Source organism: Strigops habroptila, chromosome 1, assembly GCF_004027225.2.
Source record: "Strigops habroptila isolate Jane chromosome 1, bStrHab1.2.pri, whole genome shotgun sequence".
Taxonomy (NCBI): Eukaryota; Metazoa; Chordata; class Aves; order Psittaciformes; family Psittacidae; genus Strigops; species Strigops habroptila.
Genome location: NC_044277.2, coordinates 9,379,041 through 9,398,593, shown reverse-complemented (window position 1 = coordinate 9,398,593; position 19,553 = coordinate 9,379,041). Strand labels below are relative to the sequence as shown.

The 19,553-nt window shown below is 37.0% G+C and overlaps 1 protein-coding gene across 5 annotated transcripts in view; it reads right to left on the bottom strand.

The window, feature by feature from the left end:
* Window positions 1–19,553, bottom strand: part of ASAP1 (ArfGAP with SH3 domain, ankyrin repeat and PH domain 1) — a 150,739-nt gene that overhangs the window by 40,460 nt on the left and 90,726 nt on the right. For 3 of the 5 annotated variants that reach the window (XM_030477165.1, XM_030477181.1, XM_030477190.1), the window contains 10 exons: window positions 18,522–18,651; window positions 17,696–17,781; window positions 16,873–16,948; window positions 15,966–16,052; window positions 10,354–10,362; window positions 9,673–9,773; window positions 9,164–9,233; window positions 8,024–8,111; window positions 7,445–7,493; window positions 1,094–1,257 (listed from right to left, as the gene is read on the bottom strand). In XM_030477165.1, coding sequence (XP_030333025.1) covers window positions 1,094–1,257; window positions 7,445–7,493; window positions 8,024–8,111; window positions 9,164–9,233; window positions 9,673–9,773; window positions 10,354–10,362; window positions 15,966–16,052; window positions 16,873–16,948; window positions 17,696–17,781; window positions 18,522–18,651 — 860 coding nt within the window. The remainder of the gene's footprint in view (window positions 1–1,093; window positions 1,258–7,444; window positions 7,494–8,023; window positions 8,112–9,163; window positions 9,234–9,672; window positions 9,774–10,353; window positions 10,363–15,965; window positions 16,053–16,872; window positions 16,949–17,695; window positions 17,782–18,521; window positions 18,652–19,553) is intronic. The other 2 variants (XM_030477173.1, XM_030477199.1) reach the window with 1 other exon arrangement.

Sequence of the window (19,553 nt, the reverse complement as noted above, 5' to 3'; positions counted from 1 at the left end):
TAAAATAGTACTATGTTGTAGAACATTTAAGTAATGCTGGCTAGTCCAGGACAAAAAAATATTGCTGTCATGTAGGAGATCTGCATGTAATATGAGATCTTACACTATGAATGCTACCTAAGAAGCAAGACCAGTTTTTAAGGAAAACAAAAAACTCCAGACATATTTCATACACATACATGTTTTCAAATTAATCTCTTGTCTTAAATAGTAACTGACAAAGCATTAAGTCAAGAGTTTTAAAGCAGCAAGCTGGGGTGCAGGACTGAAGCTTAAAACTTCATTATAAATTAAAAGATGAGTGAGAACTGTAATCCTAAATTTCTGTAGCCTTACATCATGGAATAATTGAATGAACCAATTCCAGGATTTGACAGAATTATATTCCACTTTGTATTTTTTATCCAGGTATTTGTTTGGATCAGTTCTGTATCAGTAAGTATGTATCCTGAAGATGCTATCTACTCAGTTCCAAAGGAACATTACCTTCTCTTTAGACGTGAAAGCTGTAGCAGCTGCCAACTACCGTATCAATTCAGTAGTACTATGATGATTTGACTCCTTTCAAGCTTTAAGTGGCATGTAACTGACCTGTAACTCTGAACTTCTGAAGATATTACCCGACAGGATTCCAAGTCTGGGTCTCATTCTTTGCACAAGACTGAATATTTTTGATACTGCAGTTCCAGTAGTCTCATGCCAAGATAAAACCTCAGAGTAAGATCCTGGCCAGGTCAATTTTTCCACAATCATTGTCTAAGCATTACTCACTTCTACCTAGTAGCATGCACAGGATCAGTGATGCCAAGCAACTTCCGTTCAAGTGCAACAAGCATCTAAAGACAGTGCAACAAGAACAGTTCAAACTCCAGAGGGGCTTGAACTGCTGGAAGTAAGCACAGACAACATACAAAAATATTTTAGTGAATTAAATGGAACTAATGTATGAAAGGTGTATCTGTTCTTTTAAAAACAGGTTGAGGACTGATCAACACATCACTTTTAGAAAATTAGTTTGCACTCTACAAACACTCCTTTAAAGAAATTACTTTGCTTCCAACAAGAAGTTGATGACATTAACAAATTGAGATACCTGGTGAGCCACAATCACAACAGACTTCATTTCCGGGTAATCTCTGTATGTCATCAATAATGGCTTTTGTCAGATCCTCTAAACTGTTCTCCCCTGTGCTCTGCTCTCCACGGAATGCCATATTTAATGCTTCTTCTTTGCTGTTAGTCAATACTGATATCCATCTAGCACAAGATAAAGACCTTAATGAAGATCCGCATTTGCAAATACAAGTTAATCTATAAACCATAGAAAGCTTGCCAGGAACAAAATATTAGTGGGAATATAGGGAAGGATTGTACTGTGGGAGAGACTGAGTGGGGGGAAAATGAGAGGTGGAAAGGAAAGATTTGAGAAAAAGTAAGAATGAGAAAAGACAAAGAGAAAAAGTCTTAATTCGAAAATCCCTTTGGTGAACAATTTAAAGCCGAAGCAGCACAGTTCTCAAGTTCCTCACATAAGCAGAAGCTGTGGAAGAGAAAGGGTGCCATTAAGCTCCTGTAAATTTAACTACTTTAAAAGTAGATGCCCAAGATCTTCCTGAAATCTATCCCATTACTAAAGGAGAAAATTGCAACCACCACTCTCTCCAGTGTGCACCTCTCTTCACAAAGGAGACAGCAAGCACATTTTTAATGTGCTGATGGCTAGTTGCCTTTCAAAATGCAGGTCTCAGCGCACTCAGAGTCAGACTGTAATGACCAAGTTAATGAAAACTGCCATGGCAACAAATGGGTAAGGAAGGGAACATGACGAGGCAGTAACAATACTGAGAGCCAACAGAAAATTTTAAGAGCAACTGCTGGCTGCAGCAAATCGACTCTTCCATGATATTTCAGGCAATGGCTTCCCCTGCCCCCAACCACTCTGCAAGGTTTTGTTTATACAATAATGCATCAATTGAAAACCAACCAAAAAAGTCCCTCTCAGGGGCTGCTGCCCTCCCGGTCGAAGTAAAGAGGGGAAAGCAGTGACACTAAGGACAAACGCTGCAGATGCAGTGTTGCCTTTGTAAAAGAACAAGTTAAAAAAAGAAATCCCCCCAGGTACAGTGATTTCAGATGGGTTTAGATCTACTGCAAATACACATTTTTTACATAGGAATATGTTAAATTGGCAATGTCCTCACATTTCCTGTTTACAATATCCCAATCATCTGCAACCACCAATCTGCTGAAAAGGGCTAAAATGGCTGCGGTCATCTAAACAAACCGAAAGGACTTCAGATTGACATGCATAATTTCTCATTGAAATAATAATAATGCAAAGATAAACTTTAAAGGATTTCAGAGAGAAATTCATATATACAAGCTTGCAATACAGATTCAGAGCTTAAACCGGTATATAGGCACTGTATATAGCAAATTCATATGCATACCTTTTGTAAACTTAATGGGCAGGGAATAAGCTGGGAAGTTGGACTTACAAGAAAATGCTTAAAAAATTAAAAAAATCAACCTTAAAAATAGAAATTGAAAAAATTAAAAACAAATCTGCCCCATAGTTTATATACTGAAAACAATGTATTGCCATTATGTCTCTCTAGTTATACGATAACATACGAGAACCCACACTAGATGGCATTCTTCTGCAATTTTTCTGATGACATCCAATGTTATTAAAAACTCAGAGGCAGCCGTGTCTTGCTTCTAATATTGTAGTAATGTTTGGTTAAACAAACGGAGTAAAATAATCATTAAACTCAGACAGACAACATTTATTCCAACATTCGTCGACAATTTCTTTCAGGGTTACAGTTTGATTAGTTTGTTAAAAAGGCAGAATTTGAATAAAACTCAACTATGCGGTAACAATCAAAAATATATTAGATGCCATTAAAATAAACACAACATGACTGAGCCAGCTGTTAGTCTGATACAGATTTCCATATGATGGGTTTCTGAACTGTAAGAGCAGTAACATTTTGGTTGTGTTTCCTCAGGCGTGGCCAAGGCTGCGCGGCATTGGTGCCATCGGTGGGACAGCCAAAGCAAGAGGCACTGCGGTGTCAGCCCAGCCCCGACAGCAGCAGCAAGGCCCATTGAACACAAGCACTGTAACAGACACATTCTTAATGACTGGTGCCATTAACACAAGTCCCCAGTTGGTCATCTTCTGGCAGGCTGTACAATCAAACCAAACAATTCAAATCAGTAAACCTATTAATTCAATGTCAATAGTTTTTATAGACTGCTTTATGGCTGCTGCTGTTCTTTTACTTATCTGTACAAGTCTCCTTTTTTCCTTCCTGTTTTAAAAAGGTATTTGCTTTATTTCACACCACCACCAGTGTCAAGGTAACAGTCAAAAAACTTCTGGTAATACCAAGGCCAAGTTGGATGAGGCCTTGAGCAACGTGGTCTAGTGGAAGGTGTCCCTGCCCATGGCAGGAGGTTGGAACTAGATGATCTTTAAGGTCTCCTCTAACCCAAACCATTCCGTGATTCTATGAATACTTTGTAGTGTTCTTCAAATAGTTTAAAATTTACTCATGTCTTACAGAACCCCTTTGTCTTCTACCTAATACAGTAAGATACGTTGTCCAGTCTGTTACTACACTTCTCTTTCCGGATCTCTGCAGTCTTATGATCCTTTAAGGCATTCTGTTTGCTGGAGATCCCCAGTGTGGAAGAAAACCATGAAGCTAAACAAAAATCTGGCATCATGGGTGACTTCTGGATCCAATGAAGGAGACAGAAGTATTCATTAGTTTTGGGTGGATTAGTCCAGTATTTCTATGCCAATAAAAGCTCCTCATTTCCCTCCCCACCAATCACAACAATCAGTCTAACAGTTATTTTAGTTTGCAGTATAAAACTATGCCTCTTCTGACAATCACTACTGCAACATTGTTATTTCCAGGTAAACGCATAAAGAGAACAAGAATAGCATAACATTTTTCAAATATTCAGAAACAACTTTTTTGTATGGAAGATGCAACAGACAGTATCAAGACCTCCCCATTCCTTCGGTATTCCTAACGTAAAAAATGTCTGAAGACTGTTGCTGAACACTGTAGTGAAGTTAGATGTGTTTCTTCACAGCAGGAATTTGGAATACCTTTGTTTATATTCCAAGCGTTACCTACATATATCAAGATACTCTTGCGCTTCGAAAAGAGAGTAGAAAAGAACCAAAAGGTTTTGCCTGGAGCATGTTTGGCCCTATCCACAATTATCAAATATCCAATATCAAATATTCAATTACCAAAAAGCAGAAAACATCTATTATTGTATATGTTAAAAAATAATCTGGCTGTTTTAGACATCTGAGGTTACGTTTCTCATAATATACACATAAATATATATACATGCACACACATAGACATACCTCCTCCCTCTCCCCTGCATACACTGTACTTTATCTATTAGAGAAACTAATAAAATCCACTGAGACTTTAAAGGCAGTCAAGCAGTAAAGGTCAACAGACAGCTGGCTGGATAAAAATAAGAAATTAAAAAATAATCAAGAAATGCACTGAACTCAAGGCAATGTTTGAGGGGAAGCAGTAATAAACCTGTAACAGAACATAGACTTCACCGAGTTGTATTTCAAACCATCTGCTTTTTAAAATCATTATTAGTTTTATATTTAAGTAGTTTGAGAAGCTATTTAAGGAAGCAGTTTAAAATGCTCACTAGGAAAATGTAAGGTCAGTTAAACTGGAGTATAAATGCATCTTGCTTTTCTCTCTATTTAGATTTATGGAAGGAAACTGATTCTATGATTCTATAATTTGAAAATCAATTGGTGCACAAAGGAAAAAAGACAGAACAGAGGCAGCACTCAAACTGGGTGGACAAAACACAAGATGGAAAAGAAACAGTTGACAGTGAGGTACATATATACAAGTCAAGTGAAAATTGGAACAAGAGGATGACAACTATAACCGAGGAGCTATATCACATAAATCCTGCAGAACACTCAAATCAGTAAGATTGGAAGTCAAAGGGTGCTGTTCACATGACACCTTAGATAATAAAGCAATTTAGGACCACTCAGTGGTTGCACAACAAAAACAGAACATTTGGTTATATAGTAGCTTTTCATCAACACCTTAAAGCCATTCTGGATCATGAACTTCAATTTACTAAAGATACTGCAGAAGTTTTCCTAAAGAAAAACAAAAAAGTAAGTTTCTCTGTGCATCTCAAAGTAGATACCATTATTTGGGTCACTTAAATAATCTTCTGAAACAGAACACTTGTCGGAGTAGATTTACAATACCTTTTTGATGGTGGCTTACAGCGCCAATGTGGGCAAAATACACTTAGTTTGTTTGCATGTATCCCAACAGTTGGATGCAAATAATGTCTCTTTAGCCAAATAAAACTTTTTAAAACTTGCATCAGCATTAAGATGCTACACTCCACTGTGCACTGCACTGGTGCGGCCCCACCTCGAGTACTGTGTGCAGTTTTGGGTGCCTCAGTATAAGGAGGATATAAAACTAGCAGAGAGTGTCCAGAGAAGGGCAACCAAGATGGTGAACGGCCCCAGGGCAAGAGTTAGGTGGAGCAGCTGAGGTCACTTGTTCAGCTTGGAGAAGAGAAGGCTGAGGGGTGCCCTCATCACAGCCTACCCCTTCCTCACAATGGCTGCGGAGCGGAGGGGCTGATCTTCTTTTTCTGGTGACCAGGGGTAGGACACTAAGAAATGGGATGAAGCTGCATGAGGGGAAGTTCAGATGGGACATTAGGAAAAGGTTCTTCACCGAGAGTGTGGCCGGTCACTGGAACAGGCCCCCAGGGACATGGTCACACCACCAAGCCTGTCAGAGCTCAAGGACCATCCAGATGATGCTCTCAGTTATATGGTTTAGTTTTAGGTAGTCCTATGAGGAGCAAGGAGTTGGACTTCATGATTCTTATGGGTCCCTTCCAACTTGAGATATTCTATGATTCTGTATTCCAGTTCAAGTCATTTTCTCAGCCACTGGACTTTGAAGTGATAAACCAGACTTCAGTGGTAAACAAATGGAAACTATGCTTTTAACGGGAAACAAACCCAGCCTGGAATTTCAAAACAGTCCAACAGAGAGCTCAACTGAACTGATTGACCTGCCAATCAGAAGAACTCTGTCACTAATGTATTTACCCCACCTTGCTCATGTGTTGAAACAAATGAACAAAACCCTTGACCTTTTTCACCAACAAATTAGTAAAAAGTAATTTATGGCAGAGACACAAAACCTTATGACTCATCAAGTGCATTAGTGATCAGAAATAACAGTGTTTTCTTCTTGACTGAGAACATTACTGGACTAATTAAGTTCCAGAATGAATGCACTAAGCATGACTAGCAGGTCAGCCTGACACTCTAAGAGCCAACATAAAGCTGTGGGAGACTCTGGAAGCGAATAGCTGCATGTCAGTTCCCAAGCCTCCTCATTTTACCCATGTCTCCCAACACTGAGCTGTCAATGCCATTGCCTCCCAACACTACCAAACAACTGAAATACCTTACAGGCATTCCCGGCTCCTCTAAAATACACGTGGAGCAACAAAATCTTCCATTAGAATATAGACATGTAATAAAAGAGGACAACAGGTCCTGAAGAATGAGGCAGCCTGGAAGGCTCAGGTTTGCTGCCCTCTTCACTGGAACTGTCATGTGATGAGCCTTAGATTGTAACTTCCTGCATAACTCATGTTTGCTGACACAGAGAGAAATATTCAGGAGGAAAAAAAGTAGTACATGGTTCTCAGACAGGAAGTAGTTCTGATCCAGCAGGAAGAAAGATTGTTTTAAAGGGAATAATCTGGTTGGAAATACGCATTAACGAAGCAATTTACTGGATTCCAAAGTACACAAATCTCAGAGGTCTGTTTATTTCTAGGCCTCCTGTACAAAAGATGCATCACCTGTAAATATTTTCTATGTATTATATGAAGATCTTTTATCTATTTACTATTTTTAATTTAAAGGAAAAAGTAAGATCAGGAGGAAAAGAAAGAACTGCAAAAGAGGTTGACACAGAAGGTTTAAGAACAATTAAAAAACATTTCATTTGCACCCTAATAACCTGATCTACTGTATCATGCCAAGCAACTGCACATGAACCACGTGCTGGCAGGATACACGATCTAAATGAGGTTTTGGTTGGTTGGGTTTTGGTTTTGTTCTGCTTTTAGTGTTACAAGGTTTTCAAAGAACCCTGTAGTGGGACACAAAATAGTTTATATTTACAGCTTCACAACAGTAGGCACTACTGCATTGCTGGGGGTTGGAACCAGATGATCTTAAGGTCCTTTCCAACCCTAACTATTCTATGATTCTACGATTAACTGAGAAATGTATTTCCACTGTTAGGTGGGATTTCTATACGGCCCTATTGGCAAAACAAACTTGAAAAAACAGAAGTGTTCTTACGCTACGTATTCCTGTTCATCTTCTGCTTGAAAGTGGTATGTTCTGTTATCTGAAATGAATAAATACGTATTTTCATTTGGCACATGATAAATTCTAAAATATCTACATATTTAGTAGGTTACTAAAACCTACTTGGCAACTAAAGCCTTGAAGAGCAATTGCTATTAAGCAGCAACATTAAGACTTTATTCATAGCTGTGGAAAACAATTCTAAGGGAAAAAAAAGCAGAGAAAGATGGAATAGTGAATTCTAATTTATGTACATATTTCAAAAGTCTTATGTTTAGAAATATTAAGAAAAATAAGCATGAGTCAAATATTGCCCTTTTAAAGCAAAACCTTGTCACAAATGAACAGTATTTATATCACACACACACAAAATGTTCTTTATTCATTTGTCCATTGAACCCATCTCCAAAACTAGAGCTCTGCACACTCGTGAAGCACTGCATGTATCTGGATACAGACCTGAATTTTGAACTATAGCCTTATTTATACTCAAACTATCTTGTGATGACATTTTTGGCAATGACACATTTGGCAATAACAGTGCAAGACAGCACTAAAATTGCTACATACGTGATATTAGATCAAAAGACTTCTTATCTTCAGCATTTGGCTTCACCTGGCAGGTCAATAAATTCAGTTTAGCTGGTTGCCTGTTGGACTGAAAAGAAAATTTATTTTACTTTTAAAATGTCTTGATTTAGGATTATTTTTCTTTTCTGGGAGCAGGTATGTACGATATTAATTTAAAATGTGGGCATGCATACATGGACACCCTCAAAACACTTGAGACCAGCATGGCTTTTGTCTGACTTGGCCTAGCAGATTGGACAGATTGCTAAATCTAAACAAGCCTAAAATCTTCATGGCAGCTCTTCCTGACTATTTGAGAGGGATTAAAGGAATAAACCTTAATTTAGAATATGCTAATACTGAAGGTTTAATTTTATTTCATAAAACAATGGTAAAACTCTTATGCAATTTTTCATTACAGCAAGTATTAAATCAACTGTTATAAGCTACAGCAGTGGGGGAAATAATTGAAGACATTTTAGAAGGCTAAAGAAGAGTTCACTTCATGCAGCCCACATGAAGTTTTGAAATTAACTTCAAACCAGCCTTTAGTCTCATTTTCTCACTTTGATTAGTTGAACTATTTTAATTTCTTTTACAAAATGAATGTATAGGCATTAACATGCTTTAAATAGTTAACATCCTAGTAGGAATAAAACATTTATGACATCTGTGTATGAGCTAGTTATTGGTCTTCCAGCACAGCCAACAGCCAGAACTGAGTTTATAACAAGACATCTGACCAAATCTACCCAGACTCCTCTGACTGCATTGAGCAGCTCTCCAGTGGCTGGGAGAGGAGTCTACAAGATCTTGCTCTGATGCAGGCAGCTGCACTGCAGCCACTTCACTCTATTCAGCTGAATCTCATCCCTTATCTGAAAGGTGCAGCAAGAACAGATGTACTGCTCCATTTAACCTGAAGTTCCCACTAGTGGTCAGCAGCAGACAACTAGGAAAGAATTCAACAGAGCAAGTGTAATAGTACTTCCATAAGTCTGTCTTCTGACAATCGACAGAACTTCAACAGTCAGAAGCAGAAATGGAATATTTTTTGTAATAGTAGATTACACCATCAGATTCACTGGGAAAGATAATGTTAATTTATTATTTTAATTAAAAGGTATAAAACTAACTTACCGTTGCATGTGATATGGTAAGAATTCCGTTTTTAACAGTGCACTTTCTTCTTTGCCACACTTTCCTTAACCTACAGAAGAACATCAACAACAAATTCAGTAACTAGACATGACTTCAAAACACGTGTTAGTCCCCATTAACATTTGGGGAAGATTAGCCTTGAGAAACAAACAGATACAGTCAAAATTTTAATAAATGCCTCACTAAAAGCAACTTGGAGATTTATGACAGGTCTTAATCACTTTTCAGAGACTCATAAAGACAACAGCTTTCTTTTTAATCTGACTTTGGTTTTTATGATTGCTAGACATGCCTTTTGCATTTACCATATTAAACTTGGATCTGCGTTCAGATTTGAACTGTGAAATTCTTGAGTACTTGGGGCACATTGTGGCACATGTGGCACATTAGGAGCATTACACAGTAGCACCCACAGTAGGAAACAATAGAAATCAGTGCAGAAACATAGTAAGAATTCTCACTACATACAATGCGCTCCAAGAACATACCCATCACTCTTCTTTAAAAGATAACCTTTCTTCTCACTGCCGTATTCCTTATTCCCCTGCAGCTGATGCATACTATATCCTCCTTGCCTGCTCTGTGAATCCTAAAAAAGGGAAAAACACCATTAACACTTCCTGATACGCACAGTAAGTTTTCCTAACCTTTAAGCCTGTTTTAATTGATTTCTCTTCTCTACCACAACTTCACAAATTCATAAAGATTAAAAGAGAGAACTCCTACTGCATGTTTTACGTCCATAGGAGAGCTTGCTTTTACATCATGTGATCATGAACTGACTGCAGGTTCAAGATTCAGTTACTTCACTAGGCAGTTGAAGTACAGTTTAATTGCAAATATTCATCTCAGAATGACTTTTAAAAATTCAGGAATAGTGTATAGTCTTATAATGAAAGAGTAAAAGACTAAGATAAAACTTCAAAAAGAAAGCAACAGAATATAGCATGCATATGCACAGAAACATACATCTATAAACCAAAACGAAACGCTGGGGCTTTTTACCCAATTAAAAAATATGCATATAACTCATGAGTTTTAGTGCATGAAGTCAACTGAAACATCTTTTGGCCTGATCTAGTGAAACAATTGAGTGAAATGCATTAACTTGTTATAAGCACAACAGCAAAAAAAAGAATCCCCCAAAGTTCATTAAAACATTGACTTACTCTCCTAGACTTCGATCACGAAAGGCAAAAGCAATAGAGGGAAGAGAAAGCAAATAATTTAAAACAAGAATTATTATTTTATTTAAAAAACATGTTCCTTGAACATAAATTGTATAGCCCCCATAGCTAGTAAAACGATTCCCTTTTCTAACAACACGACTAGGAACAAGACAAAAATGACTCTTTTGGGCACACTGGTGCCTTTTCTCATCAAGTAACAAAACATCATAACAGAATTCTGTACAACCTTGCATGTATGACATTGGCTTCAAAAAGCAACTAAGATGACTGAATCAATTCTTACTAAATGTCTTCCAGTCTTCATTACATTTAAATTGTCTAAAGTGATAACTAGATTGTATCTTTCACCAAACTGGAGCCAATTCTGAATTTCCATTGAAATAGATCGGGCCCAAAGTTAACTTTTAATTTTTGCAAGTGTACATAAAAAGGTATCATTAAGGACACACTGATATGGTTTTAAATGCAGCTGTGACACATTTATCCATAAAACATCTAACAAAATCCCACAAAAAGATCAAAAGGAGTTCCATTACTCTCTTGGCAATAACCTTTTCTCATTAAAAGCAAAGTTTCTTACAATTACCATAACAAATATATACTGAAGATGACTCCCTCCTCTTTTATTCAGTGTCCTTACAATAGTTTTTTCATTTTGTAACAAATTCATAATGGGAAAAGTGCTTTGGTAAAACTGGCAGCTGGTGTTGGAAGCAGCACGAGGGCTGTGTGCAATGTGCCATGTTTACACCACCACAATAAGCAGCTTATTTAATACGAGTGTATTTCAAACCTCCTATTTGTATTAGCATAGGCAAGAAGGAAATGAGATATAATTCCTGTCCCAAAGAGTCCATCAGATGGAGATTCAAGGAAAGAAATCAAAACATAAAGAATCAAGAAAACAGACATGAAACATGATTCTAAAGACTAGCTACATTGAACTTAAAGCTGTTAACTTACATTTGTACCAATAATTAGCACACAAAAATAGGGAATAGAAGCCTGTACTAAAGGCCTCGTTTCCTTTAAAATTTCAGCTTCTCAGATGTATAAGCATTCTCCAACATGCGAAATAAATACTTCCCACAATTAAAATTATACTAGTGTTCCTTAAAATACTTCACCCCAAAGCTTTAAATCACAGTCAGTTTACAAAGTCAGGCAATTCTTGCACACTGTAACAGAAACTGCCCTAAATTAATTCCAAGACAGTAGATAGTGGCCACAAGAGACATTGCAGGTAACAGAGCCACAGTAAATTGTATTTCCCACAGTAAAGCTACAGCTCTAGCACTTCAGCACAATCCAAGATTCAAAGACTGTTGAGATGTGCTTTTCCAAGAGCCAGGTAATTGCAGAGATTTCACCGACGGAGGGACAGGTCTGCAGCATAATGTGCACGAGCATTACAGATGTCCATAATGCTAAATAAACACCAAGAGTGAAACATGAGTTGCATTATGAGACCTTGAGCAAGCGTAGGGTTTTGGTACATTAGTGTTTTTTCCCTGAATGAAAGTATGGGTGCTGAAGAGTAGCTTTTCCATACATATTATTCTAAATTCAAAAAGATCCTAAATGCTTTAATAGATTTAACAGCTATACAGGAATCTTTTGTCATATGGAACAGCAGGGCAGCCTGAGATGGCCAGGAACTCTCACTTATCTAATGGCAACTCCAAAGAGGTTAAAGGTGACAGAATTTACAGGTTGGACAGGAATCACTACTTCCAACTTCTTCCTCCTGCACAAAGGGTCAAAAGAAACTATGCACCACCAGGGCCTCAATTTTAGTATTTCAAACTGTTTCCCTGCTAAAGTAATTTCTGATGAGTACTTCTGAATCCTTACAAATCCAGCAGAGAAAATCCCATTCATTTCATATTCTTCGATATTTCTATTAATCCATAAATTTTCCAACTGTGAGATTATAATGCACTAATATAAGGGGAGAAATGTATTCTTAATCACAACCAACCAGGCCATCTGTCACAGTAATAAAGCCCAGCTTTACATACTTGAAGATTCCGATATGCAGAGCGATGGAGAGGTGACTGGTAAAATTCAGGCCTTGTGTCTTCAAGTTTCCTTGTCACTTAATGAAGGAGTACTGACTACTGGCATGCTATTTCAGGATTTAAACACTGAACACCTAAGCAACAGAGACATTGTTTTATCAACCTCCTCAGAATGATGCCAGCATCATTCTGTTCTGACTCATGTAAGTCCTCACGTTGATTTTGAAACAGACACTTGAACATCCATGTGATCAAATGGTTATTTTATACAAATAGCATTCTTTCCTTACAGCACATTTCCCTCTCTCCCCTGATTTGCCTGAATATCTGAGAATCACAATATTGCTCTTTTTCCTTCTAGAACACGTTTCAATTCCCTTCAAGCCAAACACTTTATTTTTATAACCTTTTTATATAGATAGCATACATGTAAACACAGTTTTTCAAGAGTCTTAGGATTTGTCTACACTATTAAACAAGCTGCACAGTTTATTCTGGTGATGCCTCTGAAGCTACTTTATTACAAAACTAAACAAAATGCAATTATTCTGTTTTGGTGGAAGGTAACCTCATTTAAAACATAAAAATTAAACAAGGTAAATTGTGAAACTCAGATACATGTTGTATTTCATTTAGTTATTCTACCTCGTAACACCCTGTGAGCAAGTTTTGAAACTTGACTTTTCCTGTGTGCAGCCATGTATGTACAACATACAGCACTGAAGAACAACCCACTTGTCCTACTTTATTTCCCAGAGCTGGCTGATTACCCAATGGCTTGAACTTACTCTACAAAGCAGACAGGAGAGAAGGAGGTGTTTTTCTTTGCTTCCCAGATAATCAGCTTGTGGAAGAAAAAGGTACATGAGAACAGAGCAGGTTTTGTTCCTCTGTGAGTTGGGAACTGATTCATAAAAACACTTGAGAATTTCCACATAGCTCTTGCAATTTAATGTTCTCTGTTCAGCTTTTGGGGGTGAGGATGGAGAATGAGCATGAGTTATGTACAGAGTGATTTAGATACTGGGGAGACTACAAATGTAACATGTGTACGGGAAGCTCTGCAAGTATTATGGAAGAGATCTAGTAGGTCCATGTGCACAGATGGAAGGAAAAGAAGTACCAAGCAGAGCACTGGGAAAGACTGTAGAATATGAGATACGGGGAAACTGAGTACTAGATAGAACTGGCAGGTCTACAATGAATTGGGATCTGTTCAAAGGTGCTCTGTAATGCTCCTGTCATCGTTTGTGACACCAAAGAAACTCTGGAAACCATGTACAGTATGTGGTGAGGCTGTGTTGTCCTTCAGAATGAAGTGATTAAAGGTGCAGGGAAAGGAACAGCCTTCTGGCCAAGATTTATTTGCTATATAATGTACATCTACATTACAAAAGCACACACAGGCAAGTATTCAAAAGCATAAAAAAACCACACCACCACACTATAAGGAATAAATCAATCATTTCTTATTAATTGTGATTCCACCTTCAAGCCATTTATCCACAGGCAGTAGCCATATTCACAATGTGCTACCTACAAAATTACATGAACACCCATAAAAACACTTACTTGTCCCATTTACTAGTCCTACTTATGAAGAAGTTCCAAAAGAATTCCAGGAAAGTAAAGATTTAGTAAGCTTCACACCACATAAGGAAGATTAACGAAAACTACTTTTAAGAGTACGTTTAGTATTACGTATACTGGAGAAATCAGTGCAGCTTTTGTACATAATAGTTATGTCTCAAAAATGTCCTGGAGTTCTCTGAAGGAATAAGTAAGAGGCATCAGACTGATACAGTGTACCTGGACTTTCAATGGGCACTTAGTGTTCCTTATGGAAGGTAAAGAATTACATTGCTACAGGTCAAGAGGAAAAGTCCTCAGATGACCTAAGAAGCAGGAAACAAACAACTGAGTTTCACAGAAAGCTGTGCCAGCACATCTGGTGTCTAACACTAAAACAATTTGGAAAAGGGTGAACAGCAAACAGCCAAAGTTTGCTATATGGTATTAAATTATTCAGGCTACCCAAGAAAGGCTGACTGAAGAATTTCTCAAAGACCTCAAGACAGTAAACTTGACAATAAACAGCTAGTGAAGATCAGCATAAACAAACGCAAAGCGATGCAGAGGGGAAAAATAAGATACTGTGAATTGACTCGTAAGATTCAAAACCAGGATGATATGGTTATAGCTTTACAGCTGATTAAATGACATATGTCACCTTCTCTGCACTAAGCACTGGTAAAAAGCAAGTCAATGTTAGGGCTTTTCCATACCACATGTAGCGATGGTGGGTAAGACAGCTGTAACAGAAGCTGACCATTTACACTGCTTCAAAAAGCAACTGCACACTTTCAAAGAGAGCAAATCCACAGGGTGGATTAGAGACTGCAAAGACAGTCAAACTTCTAATAGGAGGGTATTCTGGGGTATACCAGTGTTTAACACCCTGCATTTGACTCTAAACATCCATTATTGATTGCTGTTGGAAACTTGGCTGAGGCAGTACTTCTGGTTGTAAATTACGCTTTTATGTATATTTGGTATCAGCAACGCTGTCCCATCAGATATGTGGATGATCATATATATGCAGCAGAATGGCATCTGTTTAATGTTTAATTACTATTAAATATGAATTATTAGTATAAATATTTAATAAGCTGGGTAGACACCTAGCAAATACTAATGTTTGCTTACCCTATGTTCAGTTTTCTCTTAGGTAAAGAAATCTTTTCCTAAAGGAAACCCCCCCCACTCCCCAACACTCAGCTTTACCAGGGGATATTCAGTATTTCTGACTCTCAGGCACTATGATTTGGAAAAAGTCACAATATCATCCCATCATGTACCTTATATCTGTCTCCTAGTTCAAAGAGTATTCCAGCACATCTGCAATGCACATTGCGTGTTGCCCCTGATACCAGTGCAACTCACAATGTATTTTTAACTGCCCTGCCTCAGCCATTGCTATCCGGTTAACACACAAACTTTCTTCCTTACAACACAGCATTAGCAAAAGGGGTTTGGGAAGGAGAACAACAGGACAAAATCCAGGTGAGTTGCCAGATGAACAGTAATACAGAAACCACACATAAAGGTTAAGCCTCCAGTTCTTGCTCTGGCCTGCTCAGGATCACCTAGGTCAGGAAAATCCTGGACACAATCTGGCTGGAGAATGACATGAGAGAATAAAGAAGCGTGCATCCCACACCTTTATGTTTTTTCCAGAACACTCACTCTTTATCATTGTCGAGGACAGGATACTGGGCTAGATGAAGAATTTATCTATCTGACCCATTACAACTATTCTTATAGTACATTAAAAAAGTGCACTAAAATTACACAAAAATAAGGAGTAATTTATTTTCATACATAAAATGGAAACAGAAAATTAATCTAAAACTATTGTTGATATGTAGTTGAACATTCCAAGTACTAGCTTTGCCATAATGTTCAAAGTCCAACTCTTCTGAACCAGTAACTACACAAATTAAACCATTTCTGAATACATAATTCATAAATTCACATGATCTCCAAGAATAACATGTCTAAATGATTTACCTCCTTCTGATCAAGCTGCAGAGAAGATTTTATCAAATCACGAAGGGCAGTAAGTTGTTTCTTTTCTTCATCTTGTGTCTGCTTTATCTATGGAAAGAGATTGCCATTACATGCTTTCTGGCTGCAACTTTTATTTCTTTTATGTATTCCAATGTACTGGCTTAGATGATCTAAACAACCAGCTCAACTATTCTGTGCTTCTGTAATATCCCAGATTATTTTCATGGACTAGTCCATTCTTCTGTGTTCACGTTCTATGCATGCACGACTTGAAAAGCAAGCTAAAATGAATGTACTCTGCATGCTGTGTTCCGTGACGCTTTAATGGCTCACTATATCTAATGCAACTAAATTAGTTTCTGAAATATTAATTAAATAACTCCAATAAGCTTGACAGATGATTTAAAGAATTAAAATACAGTTTAATTTAGCCACAAACTACAATAGCAAATGGGATTATTATAATTCTGATTATAGAATACAAAAGCATTTGTGTGACAAGTGGGTTTGGATTCCACATTATTACTTGCCTTGAATGAACATCACAAGTTAATTCATTTAAAAAAGGTGGTGCTATCATCAAGCAGTTTGGTTTTGAGAAATTTAAGAGGTAGCTAAAATTGGTGCTAACAATTTAATCCAATTCAGACTCTGAATTAGTTTTATTTTAATGCAACATTAAATTAGTAATAGAACAAAAGCTGCTTTTCCTAATAACTGTAAAAGCAGAATGCAAAGTTTAAGATAGACAAGATGTTTTTTCCTCAGTCTAGCTATATTCAAAGACCACACTTTGCATTTATAAGATATAAATGAAATATACACCCTTACAGTTATGTCTAAAATGCATTGATATAAAAAAAATATTTCCATTTTCAGACATGAAACTACTTATAAGTAAACTTACATTATAGAGGTCAGCAGCCAACTTTTCAATGTATTGTTTAAGTTTATCAGCTGTTTTCAAGCCATCTTGGAAGAAACTATAATGAAAAATACCTGTGATTTATCAGGAATACATATAACTCATAACACAAAATAGATTGTCTTGGGGAGAAAAAACAATAAAACATATCCAGCTCCTCCATGGTCACAAACAAACCAACCCCCAACAAAACCAGCCTTCCTAATCATTTTAAAGTACAATACCTTTCAGGAGTAGAGATACACCATTGTGACTTTAACAAATGTCAAATTAAAGAGAATATAGATAGCTAAGCTTATTTTTAGCACTGCAAGTCAACATGTTTCCCCTTTGTAAATTCTAAAACCTTTTTCCTGTATTTAACTTTAGTTCCTGTCCATTTGCCTCTGTGGTTCTACTGATGACAAGGTTGTATCTCACCAGTTTCATATCAAGGAATTTCAAAGAAATTATTGGCTGTCACAATGGGTTTAAATATTACATAAACCCTAAAAATTATTAAATAGAATAAAGAAGCTATTTGTAAAATTATAATCTAGATCTATGCCTCATGAACTAAAATTAATCCTGTATGTAAGACATGAGGCTTTCCCTTGGCCCCTTTCTCCATCACTCCCCTGACCCAGCCACTTACTCTCACACTCTCTACTGACTGACTACATTAAGATGAAGGCACAGACACCTGGCAGATTAAGATTATGACACAAAAATTCCTGATGCAACCAAAACAAATTCAAACCAAAACGAAACAAACACTTATGTAAAAAAGGAAATTGTAAGTAAAGCTTCAAAGCCTTTCACTTACTTGCATTGTGCATGGTAATACTTAATCAGGTTCTGCAGAAGGTCCACGCCTTTTTTTGTCTTGATTTCATTAACTTTAATAAGATACTGTAGAGACAGTGAAAAACATGTTGATAATTATGCCCCACAACCTTCAACAGTTTTTAATCAATAAAACATCATTTGCTCAGTGAATTCATTATCTCTGTGTTTAAGCTGGCTGCTGACTCATAAGCCACCACAGTTGAACAGTTCATTTGGCCAGTCCTAAAAAATTCAAACACTCCAAAACATAAAACAAATTCAGGAAAAAAGTTTTCTCTTTTACAATTGTCTTAAGACTTCTCTTTTTTAATGCTACTGCGGTAATTACTGACACATTGTAAAAATGTAAATACTATGCAATAAAGTACTCACACCCAAAATGTAATAAAGAGAACTATTAATATAAAAAGCAGCTTTATGGAACTAATGTACCACTATCATTTATAACTTCATTAGAAATTTTAAAAGGCTTCAGAAAGCATGTTGGAAGAAAGAGATCAAAAATACTTCCTGAACTGCTCAACCATAAACCTGAAAAAATAAGAAACATTTCCATAGCACAGTTTCAGCACATGACCTTAGCATAATAATCTAATAAGAACGGAATAAAACAAAAGGAAGTCAAGTTTTGTAGAGCTGCTAAAATAATCATCTTTCTATTGCTGTACTGTGTGACCTTGAGATCATTGCCTCCCTCCACCCCCGTTAGACAACAAATTAGATTTCACCCCCATCAAGTAAAAGGCCCACAAGTTACTTTCAAGTTATGGTGTCATAATTAAAAGCTGAAACTTGTTTCTTACTTCACACATCTGTAGCTGAAATAGCCGCCTTTCCTTCTCCATTTCCTCTGCTATCTCAGCTCCTGTTATTTCAGTTCTTATCATCCCATGCTGTTTTGCATGTTCTCTTTTTTCCTTTTCGATTTTCGTACTGAAATTTTAATTAGAAAACACTTTAAAGTATTTCTTCTACTAACATGTGATCTTGTATTATTTAGGAAAAAAATAACAAGCAAGAAATATTACAGAAGCCGTTCTGAAGATAAGTTCCCCTATGATACCAAATACTCTCTCTCTCTCCCTATATATATATATATAGTAAGTGTCTAGAAGTAATGGAGTCATGAAGCTGCCCTTCCCTCCTTCAATTCTTTTCTCTAGTTTGTGTCCTTCTTGGTGGGGAGGGGGGAATAAAATTAACATCTCACTCTTTCTGTATGATGCGCTCCATAGCTTTCATCTCTATATTCTGCAGTGTAAAGCATATATATAAGAAACTACTGGTTTGTCAGGAAAATGGCAGAACAACAATTATTATGTTTTACGCTCACAGGGCAGGAATTAAGAAAACCAGTAAGGCATCACATGAAGTTTACCACCAATGGTAAAAAACACGACTTCCAGTCATTACATTTTCAGAGGAAGCCAACGCTGAAATTCTGAAATAGCGAAATGCAAATGTGGAACTAAGAGGCAATCCTGATAGTTCAGTTAGAGCTTTGCACTGTGGCTCTCCTTACGTATCTAGGATTAATGGGATTAAGTCATTTGGTTTGGAACTCTGCTTTTCTCCAACGTTTGCACATAGAACAAAAGCAGTTTTCAGCACTGAGCCTCTGAATTTGACTTGTTATTCGGCCTGGAACAAATCCTGGGAAATGGGGTTCTCCGAGAACATTAAGAGACATGTCTTCCTTCTTGGTCTTAATAAGCCTAAGTGAAATTTACTCACAAGAGGGGAAAAATTAAAACAGCAACAAGACAACAGGCATCTTTCTGTAAACTTTTCAATTTCAGAACAGAATCCCACACATGATTGCATGTATTGAGTCT